Genomic DNA, 19911 nt, shown 5'->3' with positions numbered 1-19911 from the left:
GCCACACAAGGCTACTTTTCTGTTAAAATGATAAGAGACACAAAGCAGGCTTCTGACAGTCAATACATACCTAACTTTTATAAGTGAATCATAGTCCAATAGGATCATATTGAAGGTTTGGTAAATAATTAAATATTCTGATTGTACAAAGAGAGCAATCATTTCTGGGTCTGTTATTATCTCTGATTGAGCACTCTTGCTGACATGTGTTTTCTGAATTAATATCCCCTAATTAAGAGAGAAGACTGATAAAAGTAGAATTGGTGTGGGAAGAGTGGGCACTTTTGAGTTTTTCTCCTTTAGGTTTCCATCAACATTCTTAGAATATGGGTTATACAATGCCTAAAGCAACTTATGCATAAATATTCAGTGCTGGGTTAAAAAGTAGAAAAAAATGGATGAAAAGACACATGATCCAAAATGGAAAGAATTTCTCCTCCAAAGAGAAAGCTATGTATAACTTAATGCTGAAAGACAATACTTTAGCAAAAATGTGTTTACTGTGTTCCGAGACCATTTATTTCCTCATGAATATACATCATTAAAGTATGTGAGAAAACAATTCAATTAATGCATTTCAGGGAAGGGTGCTTCTAGCATGGTGTAATAATGAGTGCCTTCTAATAAGAAACCGTAATAATAGAATAATACATCATCATAGGAAGCCATAAACGAGAATTAAATTTTGTGAGGTTGCATCATTGAATATATTATTTCATAATGAAATCAAGCCAGGTATCCACTTTCACTATTTTCTGTCATAGTGACTATTAGCTATTTTTTGAAAAACCATAAATTTTCAAAGAATCCAAAGAGCGTACAAATTGCAAAGTAAATTTTAGATTTTCTCTGCATTACTGTGTATGTGGATGTGTGTGTGCCTGTCTTGAGTTTGGAATTCTAATTCAGCTGCTAGTGATTCTCCATTACCAAGATTCTTTCTCTTGCCACTATCCATTAGATAACCTGTTATTCGTGTTGTTGTTGATGATGATGATATTATGCCTATAATGGAACAATCCCAGAAGCATTTTTAGCTACTTTACAAACCAACCGACCAGTTATAAAACTCTAGCAGTTGCAAATGGACAGGCCTGAGAGAATTTTCAAAGTTGAAATCTCCATGCACTTCCAAATGATTGTGCTAAGAGGAGAGTGCCATGGAAATTCATTTGTGTTATTGGTGATATTCTAATTCAGAACATCTTCTTACAATCACTCCCATATATTGAGATCTGCACTAGTCTAATGTCTTTACAACCTGTCTTATTTAATTTTCACAATAATACTGTGAAGTGGGCACTATCAATGTCTCCACTTTGCATGTAAAAAATGACAATGATTGGAAAGTTAATTATCTAACCCAATGTTATATAACTAGCTAGTGGTAAAACTGGGACTCAGAACCAGGTTGCTCAGCTGCAAGAGCCTTTTTATTCAGCATGAGATGCTACCTCCTTTCAATTTAGCCATTACAAGCCCTGCTGTCAACATGCTGTCTTTGTTCTGGCCCCATGTTAACTTTTCTTTTCTTAAAAAAGACAGTATTTATTGCTGGCTGAAAGGGACATTCGCATACATTGTTGCCAAGAGTATGAATTAAAACATCTTTTCCAGAAAACCGTTTGGCAATATGTATCCAAAAGTAAAACATACATACTATCTGACCAAGAAAGTCCGCTTTTAGAAATGTATCCTAAGAAAAATTGGGGGCAGTAGCCAAGGGCATATGTTTGAGGATGTTTATGAGGCATTATGGCAGTTTGTAAAAAATGGAAACAATCTTAATCTCTAGCAATAAGTTATTGATTATAAATTATGAAATTGGAATAAATGCAAACCATTAAAATATCTTTATTGATGTGAAGATATGCTGGTGACATATTAGTACAAAAAAAGATCCTATGTTTGTGTGTGGGATGCAGGTGTGTGTGTGTGTGTGTGTGTGTGCGTAAACTACCTGGAATGTTAACTCTAAAATGTTAGTGGTGGTGTCTCTGGGGAATGGGTTGAAGCTGTTTCTTTTGCAACTCATCCTCATTTTTTAAGCCTTTAATAGTAAAATATTTAATTATAGAATGAGAAAGGAAAATTACATCAGTAAAATGAAAAAAAATTAATGGACATTCTAACAGAAACCACATGTACTAGTTAAGTTACGTTCAGTTGCAAGGGACAAAAAAGCCCAAAATAAGTTGCTTAGGTGAGGTATGCGATGAGGAATCCCATTCTCTCTCATATAAAGTTGGAGGTGCTCATTCAGCGTGGTATCGTTGTCTATGTTGCCACGGATCCAGACACCTTCCTTCCTGTTCCACTTTGCACAGCCTCCATTACCACAGTCACCTTGTAGACTAGCATGGCTGCTGTAGCGCTAACCCTCACATCCATATCCCAGAGAGCAGGAAGAAGAAGGAAATACAGGAAAAGAGGGTTTCTGCTTGCATCCTATAGTCCTGTATGTAGTTACATGGTCAAGGTCAGCTTCAAAAAAAGGGCAAGAACTGGCCTTTTTTCTTGGTAGCCTAGTGGCCCCATACAGGTTCTCTTTGTAAAACAAAGAAAAGAGATACAAAGGAAAGAATGGCCGTCCCTGCCGAGCTCCCCGCAAGGATTTGAGTCTCTGAGGATTCTTGGCTTCTGCTAGCTAGCCCAGCTTCTGTCTCAAAGATCTACTGTAATATTAACCAATCTAAATGTTATATAATTCAGGGGACTCAAGAGAAATTGAACGTTTTTGCATTTCCTTTACTTATTTCATACAAATAAATGACCTTGGGAGAACACTTTTACTGAAAATTAAATTGATTCTTTTGATTTTGGTCTACTGAAAAAAAATAATTTAAGAGAGAAAATTAGTCTGCTACTGATCAAAGTAAATATATGCCCCAGGGATCCTTTATGCCACAATTAGAGAGTATAGGATGTATCAACAGAGGGTTTTTATTAATAACTGGTGACTGGCAATGCTGATTTTGTCTTTTGTCCTTAAAATGAGGCTTCCAGAATTTTGACAGAAACTTTACAAGGTCCTATAACAGGTTTGCATCTCCACTGATGTCTGTATTCTCAGAATGAGCCTATTCAGGAAGAATATGCTTGATTCACCCCAAAAAGAGTTTTTGCAGTTTATTCTAAAGAAAAACAGAATCCTGTAAATGGACAGCTGAGATGAGCAATTTGCAGTTGGCATCTTTGTCAAAGGAGCTTTATGTAAATGTGCACCTTAATTTTGTCATTTAAAAATACATATAGGAGGCAGAAGCGGGGGGATTGCCTGAGTTCAGGAGTTTGAAACTACCCTGGACAACATGCTGAAACCCTCTCTCTAGTAAAAAACATACAAAAATTAGTTGGGCATTGTGGCGGTTGCCTGTAGTCCCAGCTACTCGGGAGGCAGAGACAGGAAAATTGCTTGAACCCGGGAGGCGGAGGTTGCAGTGAGCAGAGATCATGCCCCTACACTCCAGCCTGGGCGACAGAGCAGGACTCTATCTCCTCCCGCAAAAAAAAATACTAAAAATATATATAGGGCCTGTGATTTTTGGCAACTGTCTCTCACCACCTCACTCATTTTATAGAAGGCAAGTTTATTTTCCACAAAGGATCTACCACCACTACTACCAGGGATTTGAAACTCTAATTACAAATCCTAGGTAATGGGATCTTTGCGTCATCTCATTCATATTTCCATTAGCAGTTACCCCTTTGAATACAGGGTCAGACTAACAGGAGGACATAAATAAAGATGACAAAGGAAATATTTATTTCTGTAAAACAGTGACCTCAGGCAGGAATAAAACAGTGAGCACTTGTAGTTAGTATCATTATTTAGAAAAACAAAAATGTTTAATTTTGCCCTATTCCTACCATACACACATACACACACACTCGCTCCTAAGAACTAGAAAGAAAAATATGTTAGTGGGAAAATACGTGAAAGTGGGAAATGTCTTCCAGCTGGGTGTAATATTGACACATAGGTAATATGTGATGATACCTAGGAGATAATAGGTACCTACGAGATAATAACCTAGGTATCTAATTCAATGGATTTCAGATTTAGCGGGCCTGTAACGTCTTGAATTTCATCACTTAGGTCTTTAATCCAAAAGAAACTGCTTGTTCCCTTCATAATACGTACATAAAATTTCTGTTGAGCAGATTAATTGCTGCCTAGTTAAAATAATTACACAAAGTGTATTAAGCAATGTGGCAGTCTTCTACCATTAAAATAACACCAGTTCTTTCCCTATGCTACCTGCACACTTCTTATTTTATTGATCCTGAGAATATTTTTATTAGGTCAGTGAGAACTATCCACTAAATAAAAATAAAAATTTGCTACCTATAGTAAAAACACACCAGACACAATGCTTTTTAACTCTAATTTTCATTTTCTCACAGATCTAATAGATATTTATCAATATAATAGGGATAAAATACTAAAGTATTTCTCTTGTGGAGAAGAATATTTGAGCAATTATATGCAAAGCATATGCAAGACAGAAAGTGCCTGACATAGCAAGTAGTCAATAAACTCAAGTTATTATCATTGTTCTTTTTTCATCCACTTAAGCTTTCAATGTTAAAGAACTATAATTGAAATGACTTCATTCCAAATATAAATCCATAAGAAGACAAATTTTTGATAACATAAAAATATACAAAGCTGGAGACATAGAGTTCTCAATGTTCCATATTAAATGTCTCTGACTCATCTCCCTTCTTTGTCTTGAAGATGTTTCATGAAGATGCTGCTGGAGGTTGGCAGCTGGTAGCTGTGGATGTCAACAAGCCCCAGGGACGCGCCCCAGCCTGCCTCCAGGTGCAGTACAATGACATTTTTAAAAATCGCCCAGCAAAGGTCTTTGGATTTTATTTCATCCAAGAAAATCCACAGTTCTTTAAGCTCTAGATTTGTCCAGATTTAAGATCCTGAAGATAGAGATGATACTTCACTCCTTCCTCTATTCCCAGGACCTAGCTTTTTTTTTTTTTTTTTTAAGATACATAATAGGGATTTGATAAGTTTCTGATGGCTGCACGCATGTAAGAGCATTTCAGTGGTATTGAATCAATGAAGAATTTTGTTGACATGTGAAATCTTATAAAAATATTCTTTACCAAAGGCCTGAGTTATTTGGCAGTGGGCAAATTCATTCAGTTTAATGCCTCACTGAGTAACTGGTAAAAAATATGTTAATACATAGTCTCTCTGTTTTTCTGCATTTGCAAACTTTCAGAGGAACATATGTAGAGGTGTTTCTTTAGCAAAGTGCACCGATAGCAAATGTAAGGATTGCAGGTGGGGCCTGAGAGTCCTCATGAGATAGATTCTCACAGTGATTAGAAGATGGAGCCTCAGGTCCCTGCCTGTGAACTTTCCGGAATAACCATCTTCTCCAAGCTGCCATTGACAACAATATGGATAACAATAATAACAATAAGACCCAATAAACTCCTTTATCTCTTCTTCAGGGGGCCATACTGACCCCCTCTCTTGCTTAGTTCCCCCTCCTTGCCCCCTAAATACCAGTAACTCATTCAAAATAATGTCACCTTTCCAAGAGCAGCACCACTAACTTTCCATAATATTTTCACTTTCATTTTCCCTCCAAGCAGCCCACTCGTAGGATCGGAGAATTAATTCTTCCATCTGGAGAATTTTATTTTCTTTAGCCTTTTTGGTTTTCAGTGACAAATCCTCTTCTCGCAAGGGGTGGTTTCCATAGTTCTTTATATCCTGCCCTCATAATTTGGAGAAGTGTTCACATCTGCCGTGGGATGAGACTGTATCTCTTTTCTTTCTTTTGGGTCTTTCTCCAGATAGGGACTTATTACGCAACTCAAGGATGGGTACATGAAAAATAAAATTGTACTCTGAACCATTACTGTGGGCTATGTTTATATGGCCATTTTACCATAGAGTTATTTACTTCTTTTTGTTTCTATTTGTATTGAGGTGTGATTAACAAATAAAATTGTAAATCCTTAAGGTATACAATGTGATGATTTGATATATGTACACAGTGTAAAACGATTGTTGCAACCAAGCTAATTAACACACCCATCACCGCATATATTCAGTAATTACCTCTGTGTGTGGGGGGTGGGGGGTAACACTTAAGATCTAATCTCCTAGAAAATCTCATGTATACAATACAGTATTATTAACCATTAATGAATCACTTTGTTTATTAGATCCTGAGAACTTGGCCATCTTTTGACCGATAACTAATATCTCCCCATTTCTACCCCCTGTCCCCAGCCCCTGGTAACCACCATCCTACTCTCTGCTTCAATGAATTTGACTTTTTGAGATTCCATATATAAATGAGATTATGTGGTATTTGTCTTTCTGTGTCTAGTCCATTTCACTTAGCATAATGTCCTCCAGGCTTATCCATATAATGGTCAATGGCAGGATTTTTTTCTTTATTATGGCTGAGTAATATTTCATTGTATGTCTATACCACATTTTTTTATCCATTCATCCATCAGTAGACACTTAGGTTGTTCCCTGTCTTGACCATTGTGAATAACGCTGCAGTAAACACGGGGCTGCAGATGTCTCTTGGAGATACTGATTTCATTTCCTTCGGGCATATATCCAGAAGTGGGATTGTGGGATCATATGGTAGTTCTATTTTTAATTTTTTGAGAAACCTCCATACTGTGTTTCAGAATGGCTCCACCAATTTAAATCCCCACCAACAGTGTAAAAGGGTTATCTTTTCTTTATGCCTTTGCCAAATAGTTATCTTTTGTCTTTTTGATGGTGACCATTGTAACAGATATGAGGTGATATCTCACTGTGGCTTAAATTTGAATTTCACTGATAATTAGGGATCGTATGCACTTTTTCATATACCTATTGGCCATTCATATGTCTTCTTTGGAAAAAAATCTACTCAGAATTTGCTCATTTATAATCAGATTATTTGCTTTTTGTGTTTGTTTTTGTCTTTTAGTTTGGGGGCTTTTTGGTATTGAGTTGTATGAGTTCTTTGCATCTTTTAGATATTATCTCCTTTTCAGAAATACGGTGTTCCAGTTTTCCCCTGTTCCATAGACTGCCTTTTCATTCTGTTTATTGTTAGTTATTTATTTCTGTCAGTTTAAAAAAATGGAGGGCAATAAGTGGAAAAGCTTACAATGAATATTGATAAGTATAATTTTGTGGTCCTCCTTCTGTCCTATATTTGATGTTGACAATGCTGCTAATATAAAACTACTACAACTACCTTTACTCCTACTATCACTACTAATAGTAATAACAATAATGACAATGATTATAGTACTAGCGTCTTACCTAAAAAGCACTTTTATTGACATTATTTTTTAATCCATCAACTGATATTTACTGAGTACCAACTATGTGCTAGACACTAAGATAGTCTTGAAAGAAACACACACAGTCTCCACATTTATAGAGCTTACAGTATGCTTGAGGGTGGGAGGGAAAAAGGCAGCATTGAGCTAGCAATCACAAGAGTGACGTGGGTTTTGAAAGAACTAATGCAAGATGCAATGAGAATATATAAATTGGGATCCTCTTTGAGAGGTCAGGGAAGGTTTTAGTGCATAATCTTAAAACCAAAACCATGAGTAATTCCAGCATTTTGGGAGGCAGGCAGATCACCTGAGGTCAGGAGTTTGAGACCAGCCTGGCCAACATGGTGAAACCCCATCTCTACTAAAAATCCAAATATTAGCCAGGCATTGTGGTGTGCACCTGTAGTCCCAGCTACTTGGGAGGCTGAGGCACAAGAATCACTTGAACCTGGGAGGTGGAGGTTGCAGTGAGCTGAGATTGTGCCACTGCAGTGTAGCCTGGGCAACAGAGTGAGACTCTGTCTCAAAAAAAAAGAGATAATGAGGAAAAGAATGACTAAGGATGAGGTTTACTACAACCCTGTGATGTAGAAAGACCAACATGCCTGGTCAGCCATTTATAGGAGAAAGTGGTGATTCAGAGGACATAGGGATGTCTCCTGAAGTTACATTCAACCAGAGGGAGAACCCAGGACTAGTGGCTGGGTCTTATGGTTCCTAGTCCCATGCTTTATCCAGCTGAAAAAATATGCAAGAAATCATAAGTTCGTGATAGAGAAATAAACTATCAGGGCTACTCTGAGTGCCAAATCAGAGTTGTATGGTATCCAGAACTTTAAAATCTATTAAATCCTTGTTAATAGATGCCTCAAGGTGGCCACCTGAAATTAGGAGGCAAGTCAGCCTCCTTATCACAAAGATTTGAGAATAACAAGGGATTAATGACAAGGTGAAGTGTGATGACAAAATCGAGCAAGGAGATAGTAAAATAAAGATTGGAATGGTGTGGGGATAGATGTTGGGCTTGAAGTGTATAGATGGGGCATCTCAGAGACCCCTATATGAGATATGTGTTATGAATATAGCAGCATGCATATCACATCTTATGAATGTGACTCATATGCTTAGAAACTGGGGGGAAAGGGGTCAGGTAATTCAGTATGACACAAGTTTCATTCCACTCAATTTCATGTGTTTGGCCCTGAATAAAGCTTTCCAGAGGCAGCAATGAAGAGTGCATGGAAGAAAAGTGGGATGGCCAAGAAGTTGTCTATTTGTACCGGGCAGGAGCTGTGATTAGAGAGAGAATACATTTCTATGTCTCAGCAAGAAAATAATTAATTAATTAAAAGAAAAGAATTAAGTAAAAATATATTGAAGATAAAATGGTCCCGAAATACTTGATGGCTATTACTAATGATTAATGCCATCTAAAACTGGGTAACAGGAAAATTTTCAGCTGAATCTTCCACTCCCTGGCTTGGACTATCATGGTATCTTACCCTCAAGGCTGAACAGGAACATATACCACTTCTTTTTATTTTAAAAACAAGCAAAATGTGAACATGTTCTCATAAAAAATTAATATGGAAATCAAATTAAAAGGAAGAGTTTACTTGAAATCTTCTTTCAATGTATCCTTCCTCATTCTTCTTCCAATAGGTAACTTGGAGGTTAATGTTGAGGCGATTCTTCTCAGACTCCTGCATTTATTTATTTTATTTCACATGAAAAAGCATTTCTGCCTCCAGGAAGCGCTGACATTTTCACAGAATGTTTCCTCTTCCTACACCACTTCCTTCTCACTCATCCTTCAGAACTCAGCTCAAACATCACTTTCTTATCCTCAAAAAATAAGCCAGGTACCTCTGTTACATGTTTTCATATCATCCTACACTTTTCTTTTATGTCTGTCATAATTTTAATAAAATAAATTAAGGATATAATTAGTTGTTTGATGTCTGCTTCTCCAACCAGGGGAAATTCCATTACTTTAGAGACCATACCAGTCATGGTCACTACTGCAACTATGCTTTAGACATGAGAGATGATCAATTACGTTTATTAGCTGAGAACAGTCCAGTGAAAGAAGGAGCCAGTACCTTCTTGGCTTATGAAAGTACTTATTTGACCTCTCACTTAGAAGCTGCTCTTTTTATCCTCCTGGTCTTGTCTCTAAGAAGTAGAAATTGAATAGACTGTGGCAATAACACCCTTTTCCATACAAAACACTTATTTCTATATGCATGTCGTTGGCGTCTAAAGCAAGCAGTACACTTGGAGTTTGCTTCCAGAAAGTGCCTCGTAGAGGTTGCAGGGCTTTGGATATCTCTGGATAGTTTTGCCAGGATGTCTCCTCTAATCTGTGGTGGCAGAGCCTTGGCAGGACATAACCCTGACTTCTGTTATGTTTCACCTCTTTCAGAACTCTTTTCATCTTGTAAGCATATAAGATAAATTTGTCTTATGTTTAGAAATATAGTGTTAGGAATAGCATCATTGAAAAGAACCCAAACTCATTCTTCTTTTTTTTTTTTTTTTTTTTGAGACAGAGTCTCACTCTGTTGCCTAGGCTGGAATGCAGTGGTGCAATCTGGGCTTACTGCAACCTCTGCCTTCCAGGTTCAAATGATTCTCCTACCTCAGCCTCCAGAGTAGCTGGGACTACAGGCATGCTCTACCACGCCTGGCTAATTTTTGTATTTTTAGTAGAAACCGGGTTTCACCATATTGGTCAGGGTGGTCTTGAACTCCTGACCTCATGATCCGCCCACCTCAGCCTCCCAAAGTGCTGGGATTACAGGTGTGAGCCACTGCGCCCAGCTGAACCCGAACTAATTGTATGTTAACGAGAAGACAGAGTTTATTGGAATGAAACATTTGAACAGCTGTACTTAAATGGAATTTCTAATTTTGAAACTGTTGAAATAAACTAGAAAAAATGAGGTATCAATAATATCTGAGAGATAGTAAACTGATGTTTGAGTTCCCATTTAACTACTAGGAATTGTTGATTTTGTTCAAAGTGGGACTTTGTTTTTAAATTTGACCCAAAGTTTAAAAACCAGAGTATTTTACATAAAAACCCACACGTCCTACCCATCTTGTAAAAGAGAATGATCTGGCAACAAAGAGCTCTCATTTCCACCTGGCTAGAGTTAGCCAGAGCTTGGTGGTGGCTACCACATGAGCAGGGGCAGAAAGGCTTTATTGTGCCTCAGTTTCCCAACTCTCCATATTGTCTCCACAGCACTGGAGGTGAGTGTTTTACCTACCCATGAATTCATACATTTATTTTCTAAGAGTAGAGAAACATTTCTCTTTGTCCATGACTCTATCGTGTGGAAATAAATGAATAAGTAATAAATTCATAAATATATAAATGTATAAAGATACACAAATGCATGGATGAATGAATAAAGAATAAATACAAGGCATTTTCAAAGCACCCTGTGATTACAGAAAACAACGAGAAATGAACATAGTATTTTAAGAAAAAAGGTTATTCCGATGTGTTAAATATGTAACCCTAAGCCTAGTTTTCTCGTTATGTTACTTGCTAGGTCTCAGGAGGCACTTGGTTGAGTGACTCACGGAATAAATGAAAATAATGTAACTTTAGATCACAAAGATTATATAATAACAAGTAGTCTACACATTTCAGAGATTCCAAAATAGTATTTTCATGTATTTTATGTTTTTAACATTTTAAAACTTTAAAATCATAACTCAACATAATTGGAAGCTGGCTCAAATTCTCTTATAAATGAAATGTACTAAAAAATCAAAACTTTCTTCATTGGTATTATGTATTATACTTTTCACCATATTTTCTACTCTGTATCCTCATCCAGTTACTATAAGTAATTAGGTAACTTAATAAAACAGGATTGATTAAGGTGGCTTAATTTTCCTCACCATTATTAAATTAATTGGTTACACATGATGTAACCAATGCTTCTGTGATGCTGAGTTTTTTATGAGTAATAATTTATTCTGTCTTTCTCCCTCTCTCTCTATGTGTGTGTATATATACACAAACATATATATACACACGTTTATATGTACACATATATAAGTGTGTATATGTGTGTATATGTGTATATACATATATATATAGAAACATTGCTGGCATAAAACTATTAGGATTTTATATATTTCAATGGGCAGTGATTCCGATCACACATTGGCAACTAATTTTAAATTGTTTTCCTACATTCCCACCATGTGCACATACATATTTTAGCTTATATCAAATATTTCCATTATTATGGTATTTGTTTCCTCTTTTCAAATATTGCTTATGGAGATAGTCAAATGAATTAGGGCACATAAAAGAACTTCTTACTCTTCTACAGAAAAAATAGGCTCTATTGAGCCATTCGTGGAGGAAAATATAGGCATCTTTTGTCTGCAGTTTGAAACCACAAATTTATTTTGTGTTCTGAAACACAAATTACAATTACAATCATAGCTATAATTATAATTAGAATAGGAACCATATGCAGACATGCAAGGAAACGATTCAATCTGGTGCCCTTAAAGTGATCTTTCTGTTTTTATAATAAATTAAAATGCACATACTTGTAAATTTAATTGCAAGACCACAAGTTTGGAGCGGGAAGACTAGCAGAAAGGTATTGTTAGCTTGGTAAGTTATGTGTGGTGAGCTCTTTAATGCCACTTGTTAAAATTTTTTGTTAATCAACTTAATTATATTAATTTGGCTAGGACATTTCTCATGTTTATCCAGTTATTAATGAAATGTATACCATGCTTAATAAGGCTAAGTTTAATAAGATACTGAGCATGGTAAATGTGTGCAATTCCTAATAAATTTATCCTCACGTTAAAATGAATAAGTGAATGTCCTAGAACCCCTGAAAAACCCGCTCCCATCCTCTGTCATGCCTGCAATGTCTTTCTGGCTCTTTCTCATCTCTGTACATTGCTGATATTCTTGTCACTTAGGGGCCCCTCGTGCCTGTTCCCTTTTTTTTTTTTGAGAAGGAGTCTCGCTCTGTCATCAGGCTGGAGTGCATTGGTGTGATCTTGGCTCACTGCAACCTCTGCCTCCCGGGTTCAAGCGATTCCCCTGCCTCAGCCTCCTGAGTAGCTGGGACTACAGGCGCCGGCCACCACTCCCACCTAATTTTTTATATTTTAGTAGAGACGGGGTTTCACCATGTTGGCCAGGATGATCTCGTGATCTGCCTGCCTTTTCCTGTTTTTGGTCCATACTGTGGGGACCAGATGACTGGCGGTGAAAAGGAAAGCCTAGGAACAAAGATAAGCCAAGCCCCATACCTGGTTTCTTTTCTTTTTGTGCAACAACTGCCTAAATGTGCATCTCCCAACATGACCTCCTCACCTCTCCCTCTTTCCTCCCCAGCTACAGATCTCCTTATCTTCACTTGATGCATAAACACCCAACACAACATCTTGTTTTGAGACTACACACTATTGTAGTCTGTTAGAGATAAGACTCTGGAAACATATTTCAGCTACGCTACCTACTAGTGGTACGCAATAGGACATGTTTATGGAAAATGGGGATGAGAATGCATTTTTCCTGGGTTTGTGAGAATTAGTGAGTATTTATGACTTAGTAAAGAATTATTTGATTGGAAGGAACAGACCATCTGCTGAAAGGGAACATTTATTGCAAGTGTCATTCGGCCTTTCTCTGCCTGTCTCTCGCTCTCCGTTTGAGCCACATGATTTCTGTCTGTGAGCCTGCCTCTGTTTTCTCACCTTGAACACTGGTTTTATTCTGTTTTGTTTTGTTTTGTTTCTCTCCTTGCATATTGCAACTGAGTGTAATGACCTCCCAATCAAAAGCCCTAACGAGACTCCCCAGAAGACACCCAAAGTTGAAGGTGCACTGGGAGAAAATGAAGTTGCATGGGGTCATCAGAAACAGGAGGCATGGCCAGGAGTAGCAGGTCAGGAGAGTGCAAATGGAAGGAAAGAGCAGGTCTGCTTAAGCAAAGTATTGGATTTCCCTACAGAGCAAACCCAAAGTCGTTTGAAACCTCCCTTTTTAATCCCCTCTGCAAGCCTTGCCCCATCTCTGCTGGAACCACTACTCAACCACCCTCCTTAGCTTCATGGAATGGGTGGAGAGAGGACACAACTCTTTGGTCATATTAAGTAGTGAGACTTGACTGCAGTACTTACAACTCAGGGATCACTTTTCCTGTTAAACTTTTAAATCTTATAGGACTTGAGAAGTTTATTAAGAGCTAAAGAAATAGACTATTACAGTTTCACCTGAAGCTCAAATCATGCTGTATAAGATAGTTTCTTTAGAGAAACACCACATAGTTACTATAAACTTACAAATGGACAATTTGTAAATTGGTGCTATTTTACAACATAATATTAAGTCAATTTCCTTGCATTTAAAAAATACATATTCTGAAATAATTTAGAAACAGATAAAAAATACCTATGTGTCTGTCAGAAATAATAATAGCTAATATTTGCGGACCACTCACTGTGTGTTTTATTAGGTATTAAATTATTTAATGCTCACAGCACCATAAATGTAGGTACTAATACGATCTGTTTTACAAAAGAGGAGGTTGAGGCACAGACAGCATAAGGAATTTGATGAAGGTCACATAGTTACTGAATGTGGATTTCATCTCAGGCAGTCCACGTTATATTTTTAACCACTTCATTTTCACCCCTGTGTATTATCCTACTGTAAAAATATCCCACAGTTTGTTCATTCATTTATTCACTCCACTATTGATGGACATTGAGCTTGCTTTTTATTATTTTGCTATTGCAGACCTTCTAAGACCTTTCTTATCCATGCCTTTGTATGCACACGTGAGAGAGCTGTTCTAACATATATAGCTAGGACAGCAATTTCTGGCTTAAAGGATATGAACACCTTTGACTCTCTGAGATATGGCAGATGGCTGTCTGGATGACAGGGCTATTTTGTATGCCTTCTAGAAACATGTAAGACTGCTCATTGTCTACATCTTCATCTGCACTTGATGTTATCAGGCTTTTACACCTGATGACATGAAATGGTGTCTTGTAATGTAAATTTGCATCTCCCTGATTTCCCTGATTAATGGATGTTGAACATTTTTAGATTCAAGGGCCACACATTTTCTATTTTTTTTTTTTTTTTTTTTTGAGATGGAGTCTTGCTCTGTCGCCCAGGCTGGAGTGCGTTGGCGCGATCTCAGCTCACTGCAAGCTCCGCCTCCTGGGTTCACGCCATTCTTCTGCCTCAGCCTCCCGAGTCGCTGGGACTACAGGCGCCCGCCACCACGCCCGGCTAATTTTTTGTATTTTTAGTAGAGACAGGGTTTCACTGTGTTAGCCAGGATGGTCTCGATCTCCTGACTGTAGATTGCTTGTTTATCTCATTTGCCCATTTATCTGTTGATTTTTCTAAGTGATGTTCAGGAATTCTGTGTGTTTCTAAAGGGTATATTGTTTCTTTCTAAATAAAAATTTAAGATATTAAAGACAAATCTAAAATATTAATGCTTGACACATGTACCTTTTTCATCTCTCCCATCTTTAGTTAATAAGGCAATTCTTTTATGTGGTATTAAAGAAACCGTTTAGAAAGTTTCTTCATTGTGTGCTTAAGTGTGAGTCTTAGAAAGGTGAAAAGTTATAATTGACTCTTTTAGCATCAAACCAAGCGAGTATATAGCTGTTTAAATACTATTTTAGCATAAGCCATAGCTGTGGGAAGGGTCACTCCAGTGCTTGATAAATAGATGTCTATTCAATTGGACCCTCATTCCTCAGCGGCTGCTGTGACAAGCCATTTTCCCGCTGCTGCTCAGGTAGGAGTTTTCATCTCTCGACACTTTGACAGATGTGGCTGCACACTTTTGAACCATCTTCCAACACACCCCCGTGCTCTATTACCATGAGGAAAGTCTCTGACAAGAGAATGAAAGTACATATGCATGATACGTGGTACAATGGATCTCAGTTTCCCTCTGGTAGCATTCCACCGCGTGCCTCCTGTGAGGAACAGAGGGAGGTAACAGGCGCTTGCTGAAAGTAGGTCAAATGGTGGCGAAATTATTCCTGCAGTGTTTTAATGCTCTTTGAAAACGTTTCCATTGAAGGCTAAGATTGAGGGGAGGTGGCCTGTGTGATGTGAGCATTTCAAGTGACAAAGTGACATCCTAGGCACTCCTGAAACTATCTTCTTCATGAACCTTCCCACAAACTGGCAGATCATTTCAAGAATTGATGGAGCCCATGAGAATGTAGGTTCCCTCCAGAAGCTAGCCTCTTCTATACTCACAGACCAGCGTGAGAAGACAATGTGATCCAGCTAAGACCGTGTGGCCGAGGAGCACCTGGGACAATTTGATTAATTTCTCTAAGCCTTAGTTTCATTACCTGAAAAGTGAGAACAATAACCTCTCTCGGGGTTTTGTAACAATTAGAGATGATGGACTGTACATACAGGCACAGTGTGTGGGAAGCCGTGGACCACTCGATCTGTAGACGTGTCTGTCATCGCCATCAGCGCACTCGCCCAGCGCTGTTCACTACCCCGGGCATCCTGTCCATTTCCAGGAAGTCGGCTCTCTCGCGTGCCCCAAGCCCAGTGACTCTAGCCTTTAGGGCCAGCCCTGCTTCCTTTCCAAGGTTTTAGAGGTGCATTTCTAAATGTCCAGCAGGCGTGTTTCCCAGGCATTCTCACAGACACATCACCCTTCTCACCATAAAAACTAAACGCAGCTCTCTCCCCAACCCATTCCCACAAAGAAACTAGGTTTTCCCTGCATTTCCAGAAACCTCCAAACCAACCCATTATGCTTCTCCTTTTGTCCTCTCCAAATCCAATCTGATCCCTCTTCAATTCTGTCATTACTTCAGTATTTTGAAATTTTTTGACTCATTCTCTCCACTCCATCTTCATATTCCTGCCCTCAAAATCAGGTCAATGCTTCCTCAACAGAGTGATCTCTGATTCCTTGATTATATTTGGTCATTTTCTTTTTTGTTTCTCTTTCTTCTCTATTGCTTCATTCACAATAGACATTTGCCAAAAATTTGCTGAATTATACGTGATTGTACACATCCAGCTGCGTTCATGTGCAGAAAACACAGCCTCACACACAGCAGACCCAAATTCTTACTCTCTCCTTAGGCAGGTGTCAAATGATGCTTCCCCCAAATGCTCACGCATGCACACAAAGAGACACACAGTCAAAAACACACTCATACAGGCTTACACATGCTCACACATGCACACACACCTCAAACACACACAGTGACACACAGACACACGTGCACACTCGTGCACATACACACGCCTACACACTTATACATGCTCATGCACACTCACACACCTCACACGTACATACACACACAGTGACACACAATCGCAGACACACACATGCACACGGGCACACACACAGATCTACACACTTACACATGCTCACGCACGCACACTTCACATGTACATACACACAGTGACACACAATCACACACAGACACATATGCACACATGCAGACACACGGCTACACACACATACATGCTCACACACACCTCACAATGCACACTCACAAACGGTGACACACAGTGACACACATGCATGCACACGGACATGCATACACACACTTATACAAACACACACACATACCTCACACATGCTCACAAACAGTGACACAGTGACACACAGACACCTACATGCTTATGCACACATGCACACACACGTGCACACACACACTTGTACATACTCATGCATGCTCACACACATACCTCACACACACACACCTCACACACACACACCTCACACACACACATACCTCACACACACACCTCACACACACACCTCACACACGCACATACCTCACACACACACACCTCACACACGCACATATCTCACACACACACATACCTCACACACACACATACGCTCACGCACATACCTCACACACACATACCTCACACACACACACCTCACACACACACCTCACACACGCACATACCTCACACACACACACCTCACACACGCACATACCTCACACACACACACCTCACACACGCACATACCTCACACACACACATATGCTCACACACAGGCGCACACATATTCATTTTCAATTTCTCAGGGGAATATAAAACAACTGCTTGGAGGAAAAGTTTGTAGGAAAAAGTGAATATAAAAATGGTTATGCAGTAATTACCTGGAATAAATATTAAAACCAGGAAAAATACAATAGCTAAATGTGGAAAGGGGTAGCTAAAATGCTACTTGAAAAACACCTATTGTAATTTTGAAGCCAGTGGCCAAATAAACTACACAGAGGGGCCAATTGTATAAATCCTCAGTTCTAAATATCCCATATATATTTATTTAAATATATATTCAATATGTATCTAATATATCCTGATTATATTTCAAATAATAATTATATTTAGAATAGACACCAGATGACCAGGTATATTATAATAAAAAATAAGATTAAAATATTAGTGTTATTTTTATTTATTTGTTTATCTGTCTTAGTGGCAATTAAACGGTTTTGCTTCTTTGATTTTTAAACCTCATTGGAAGAAATATGCAGAACATTTTAAAATTATTTGCGTGCCGCATTATCTCAAACTAAATTCCCGTCTCATATTATATTTTCATCCTCCAGTCTGAATCAGTCCTATAACTCTTGAATGTTTACAATTATATTAATTAGGAGACATGTACTAACTTATGCCAAGCATTTATAAAATGTCCATTGGAGACAAATTTCCATCACCAAAGATTTATTGCATTGTCACCTTTGGAAAAAATGAAGGATGAGTTTTTTTGTTTGTTTGGTTGGTTTGGTTTTGCAAGTCTTGATCTCCAGGTTAAATATGCAGCTTTCTTTAAGCCTCAAAGCCAGGGTTTGAAACTGCTGTGTATTTTCTCGGTGTTCAACACAATCTGCAGTAGAAGGGTTTGAAGCAGCAATATGATGCCTTATGCACTCTAAAGCTGCTGACAGGTTTAGACATAATCTAAAATGTAAGTCACTTTGTATATCAGGCAGTTCAGTCCTTCACATTTGTTTTAATGTTTTTCCTAAATACTCTAAATATTTCAAAATGAGTCTTTCATTAAAGATTCTACATAGCTCAAAATTATTTTATTTATTTATGCATTCATTAAATATCACAAGTGAGGTCCTGCATTGCATTAAAAATACAGTGTATTAGAAAGGACAGTTAGCTTCAATTTTGAATTCGTAATTTGTCTCTTGAGTTTAAAACAAAAGTTTTGTGTTCACCTGCCCACCATTTAATACTAAAAATAAAAATATGAACATAAAAGTCAATTTTAAGTGATGCTAGATGTAGGAATTTAATTAGCTATGGAAATGTCAATGACGTCTCAAAACCATCATGGCGTCGTGTCGCCTGTCTAGCAGCCCTATTGTAGCCCTTCCTGACTTCTCAATAACCTACCCATGAAGACAAGGATAAAGGAAAACTCACAACAATACAGATAACTAAGATTAAGAAAGCACCTTTTGTCAAAATCTGTTGAGATTATTCAGTAACTGTGTGGTTGGTGGAGTACTAGTGAGAAAAATATAAAACATCATATATATTCAAATTGTTGAATCTAATATGTGTCCAGCCTTTTAGGAACTCAGTACTGAAGTATGGGAACATCAGGCTAAAAAAAAAATGGTTGGATTTTTCTAGACACCAGGAACATGAGAGAAAATTCTTGTGGAAGGACTCATATTCTGATTTTTATTATTACCTATGTCCAGCCAAATAAGCAAGGTCAACACTTAACCGTTAAAAAGCCAAGATTTTAGCATTTTCATTGCTAATTTTTACTCTGGTATTTCACTGACACTTGAGTGTATGTCAGAACCAGAGGGTCACGAAGAAGGGACAGCCCCGGTGACTGCCACAGGCCGAGACTTATTGATGGAACGTGTATAGTGAGGCCTCCTTGGCTGACCATCACCCTGGGTCTTCTTGTGCCCAAAGCAGAATGGTGCGGCTTCCTAGGATAGGAGATCATATTACTTGAAGCAACAAGATTATATTGCTTGAACTCTAGTGTCCTAATTTGTTTTACTCACTTTGTATTAATACATGCCAAAGATAGGGAAGGGGATGAGAGGGTCTTGGGACCACCATCTAGGTTAGAGCATTCCTCTTTTAGGAGTTCTTGCTAAGACACCTCAGGGGAAACTGCCTTTCTGAAGTCTGGTTCATGGTCCAGTTAACTATGTCAACAGTACCAATATTACTTTCATTTAATACAGGAGATAGAGAAATGTTTAGCCCCTGACGCTACTTTCCTCAGAAGGAGGCAGAAGATGCTCCATGGCCAATTGAGTACATGGAGGAAATTAAGTCATATCAAAAATTATTGTTGAATCTACTATGAATCCAGCCTTGCAGGAACTGAGTACTGAAGCTTAGGAACACCAGGCTAAAATATATATATATGTATATATATGTATATATATACATATATATGTGTATATATACATATACATATATATGTGTATATATACATATACATATATATGTGTATATATACATATACACATATATGT

The 19911-nt window shown here is 37.9% G+C and overlaps 1 protein-coding gene across 1 annotated transcript in view; it reads left to right on the top strand.

The window, feature by feature from the left end:
• NALCN (sodium leak channel, non-selective) overlaps nt 1-19911 on the top strand; it is a 364348-nt gene that overhangs the window by 124802 nt on the left and 219635 nt on the right. Inside the window, exon 10 of the mRNA XM_054446842.2 lies at nt 4742-4828. Within this exon, the coding sequence (XP_054302817.1) occupies nt 4742-4828 (87 nt within the window). The remainder of the gene's footprint in view (nt 1-4741; nt 4829-19911) is intronic.

This window comes from Pongo pygmaeus, chromosome 14 (assembly GCF_028885625.2).
Source record: "Pongo pygmaeus isolate AG05252 chromosome 14, NHGRI_mPonPyg2-v2.0_pri, whole genome shotgun sequence".
In the NCBI taxonomy this organism is placed as follows: domain Eukaryota; kingdom Metazoa; phylum Chordata; class Mammalia; order Primates; family Hominidae; genus Pongo; species Pongo pygmaeus.
Note: the sequence above shows the minus strand (reverse complement) of the source record. Positions and strands in the feature narration are given on the sequence as shown.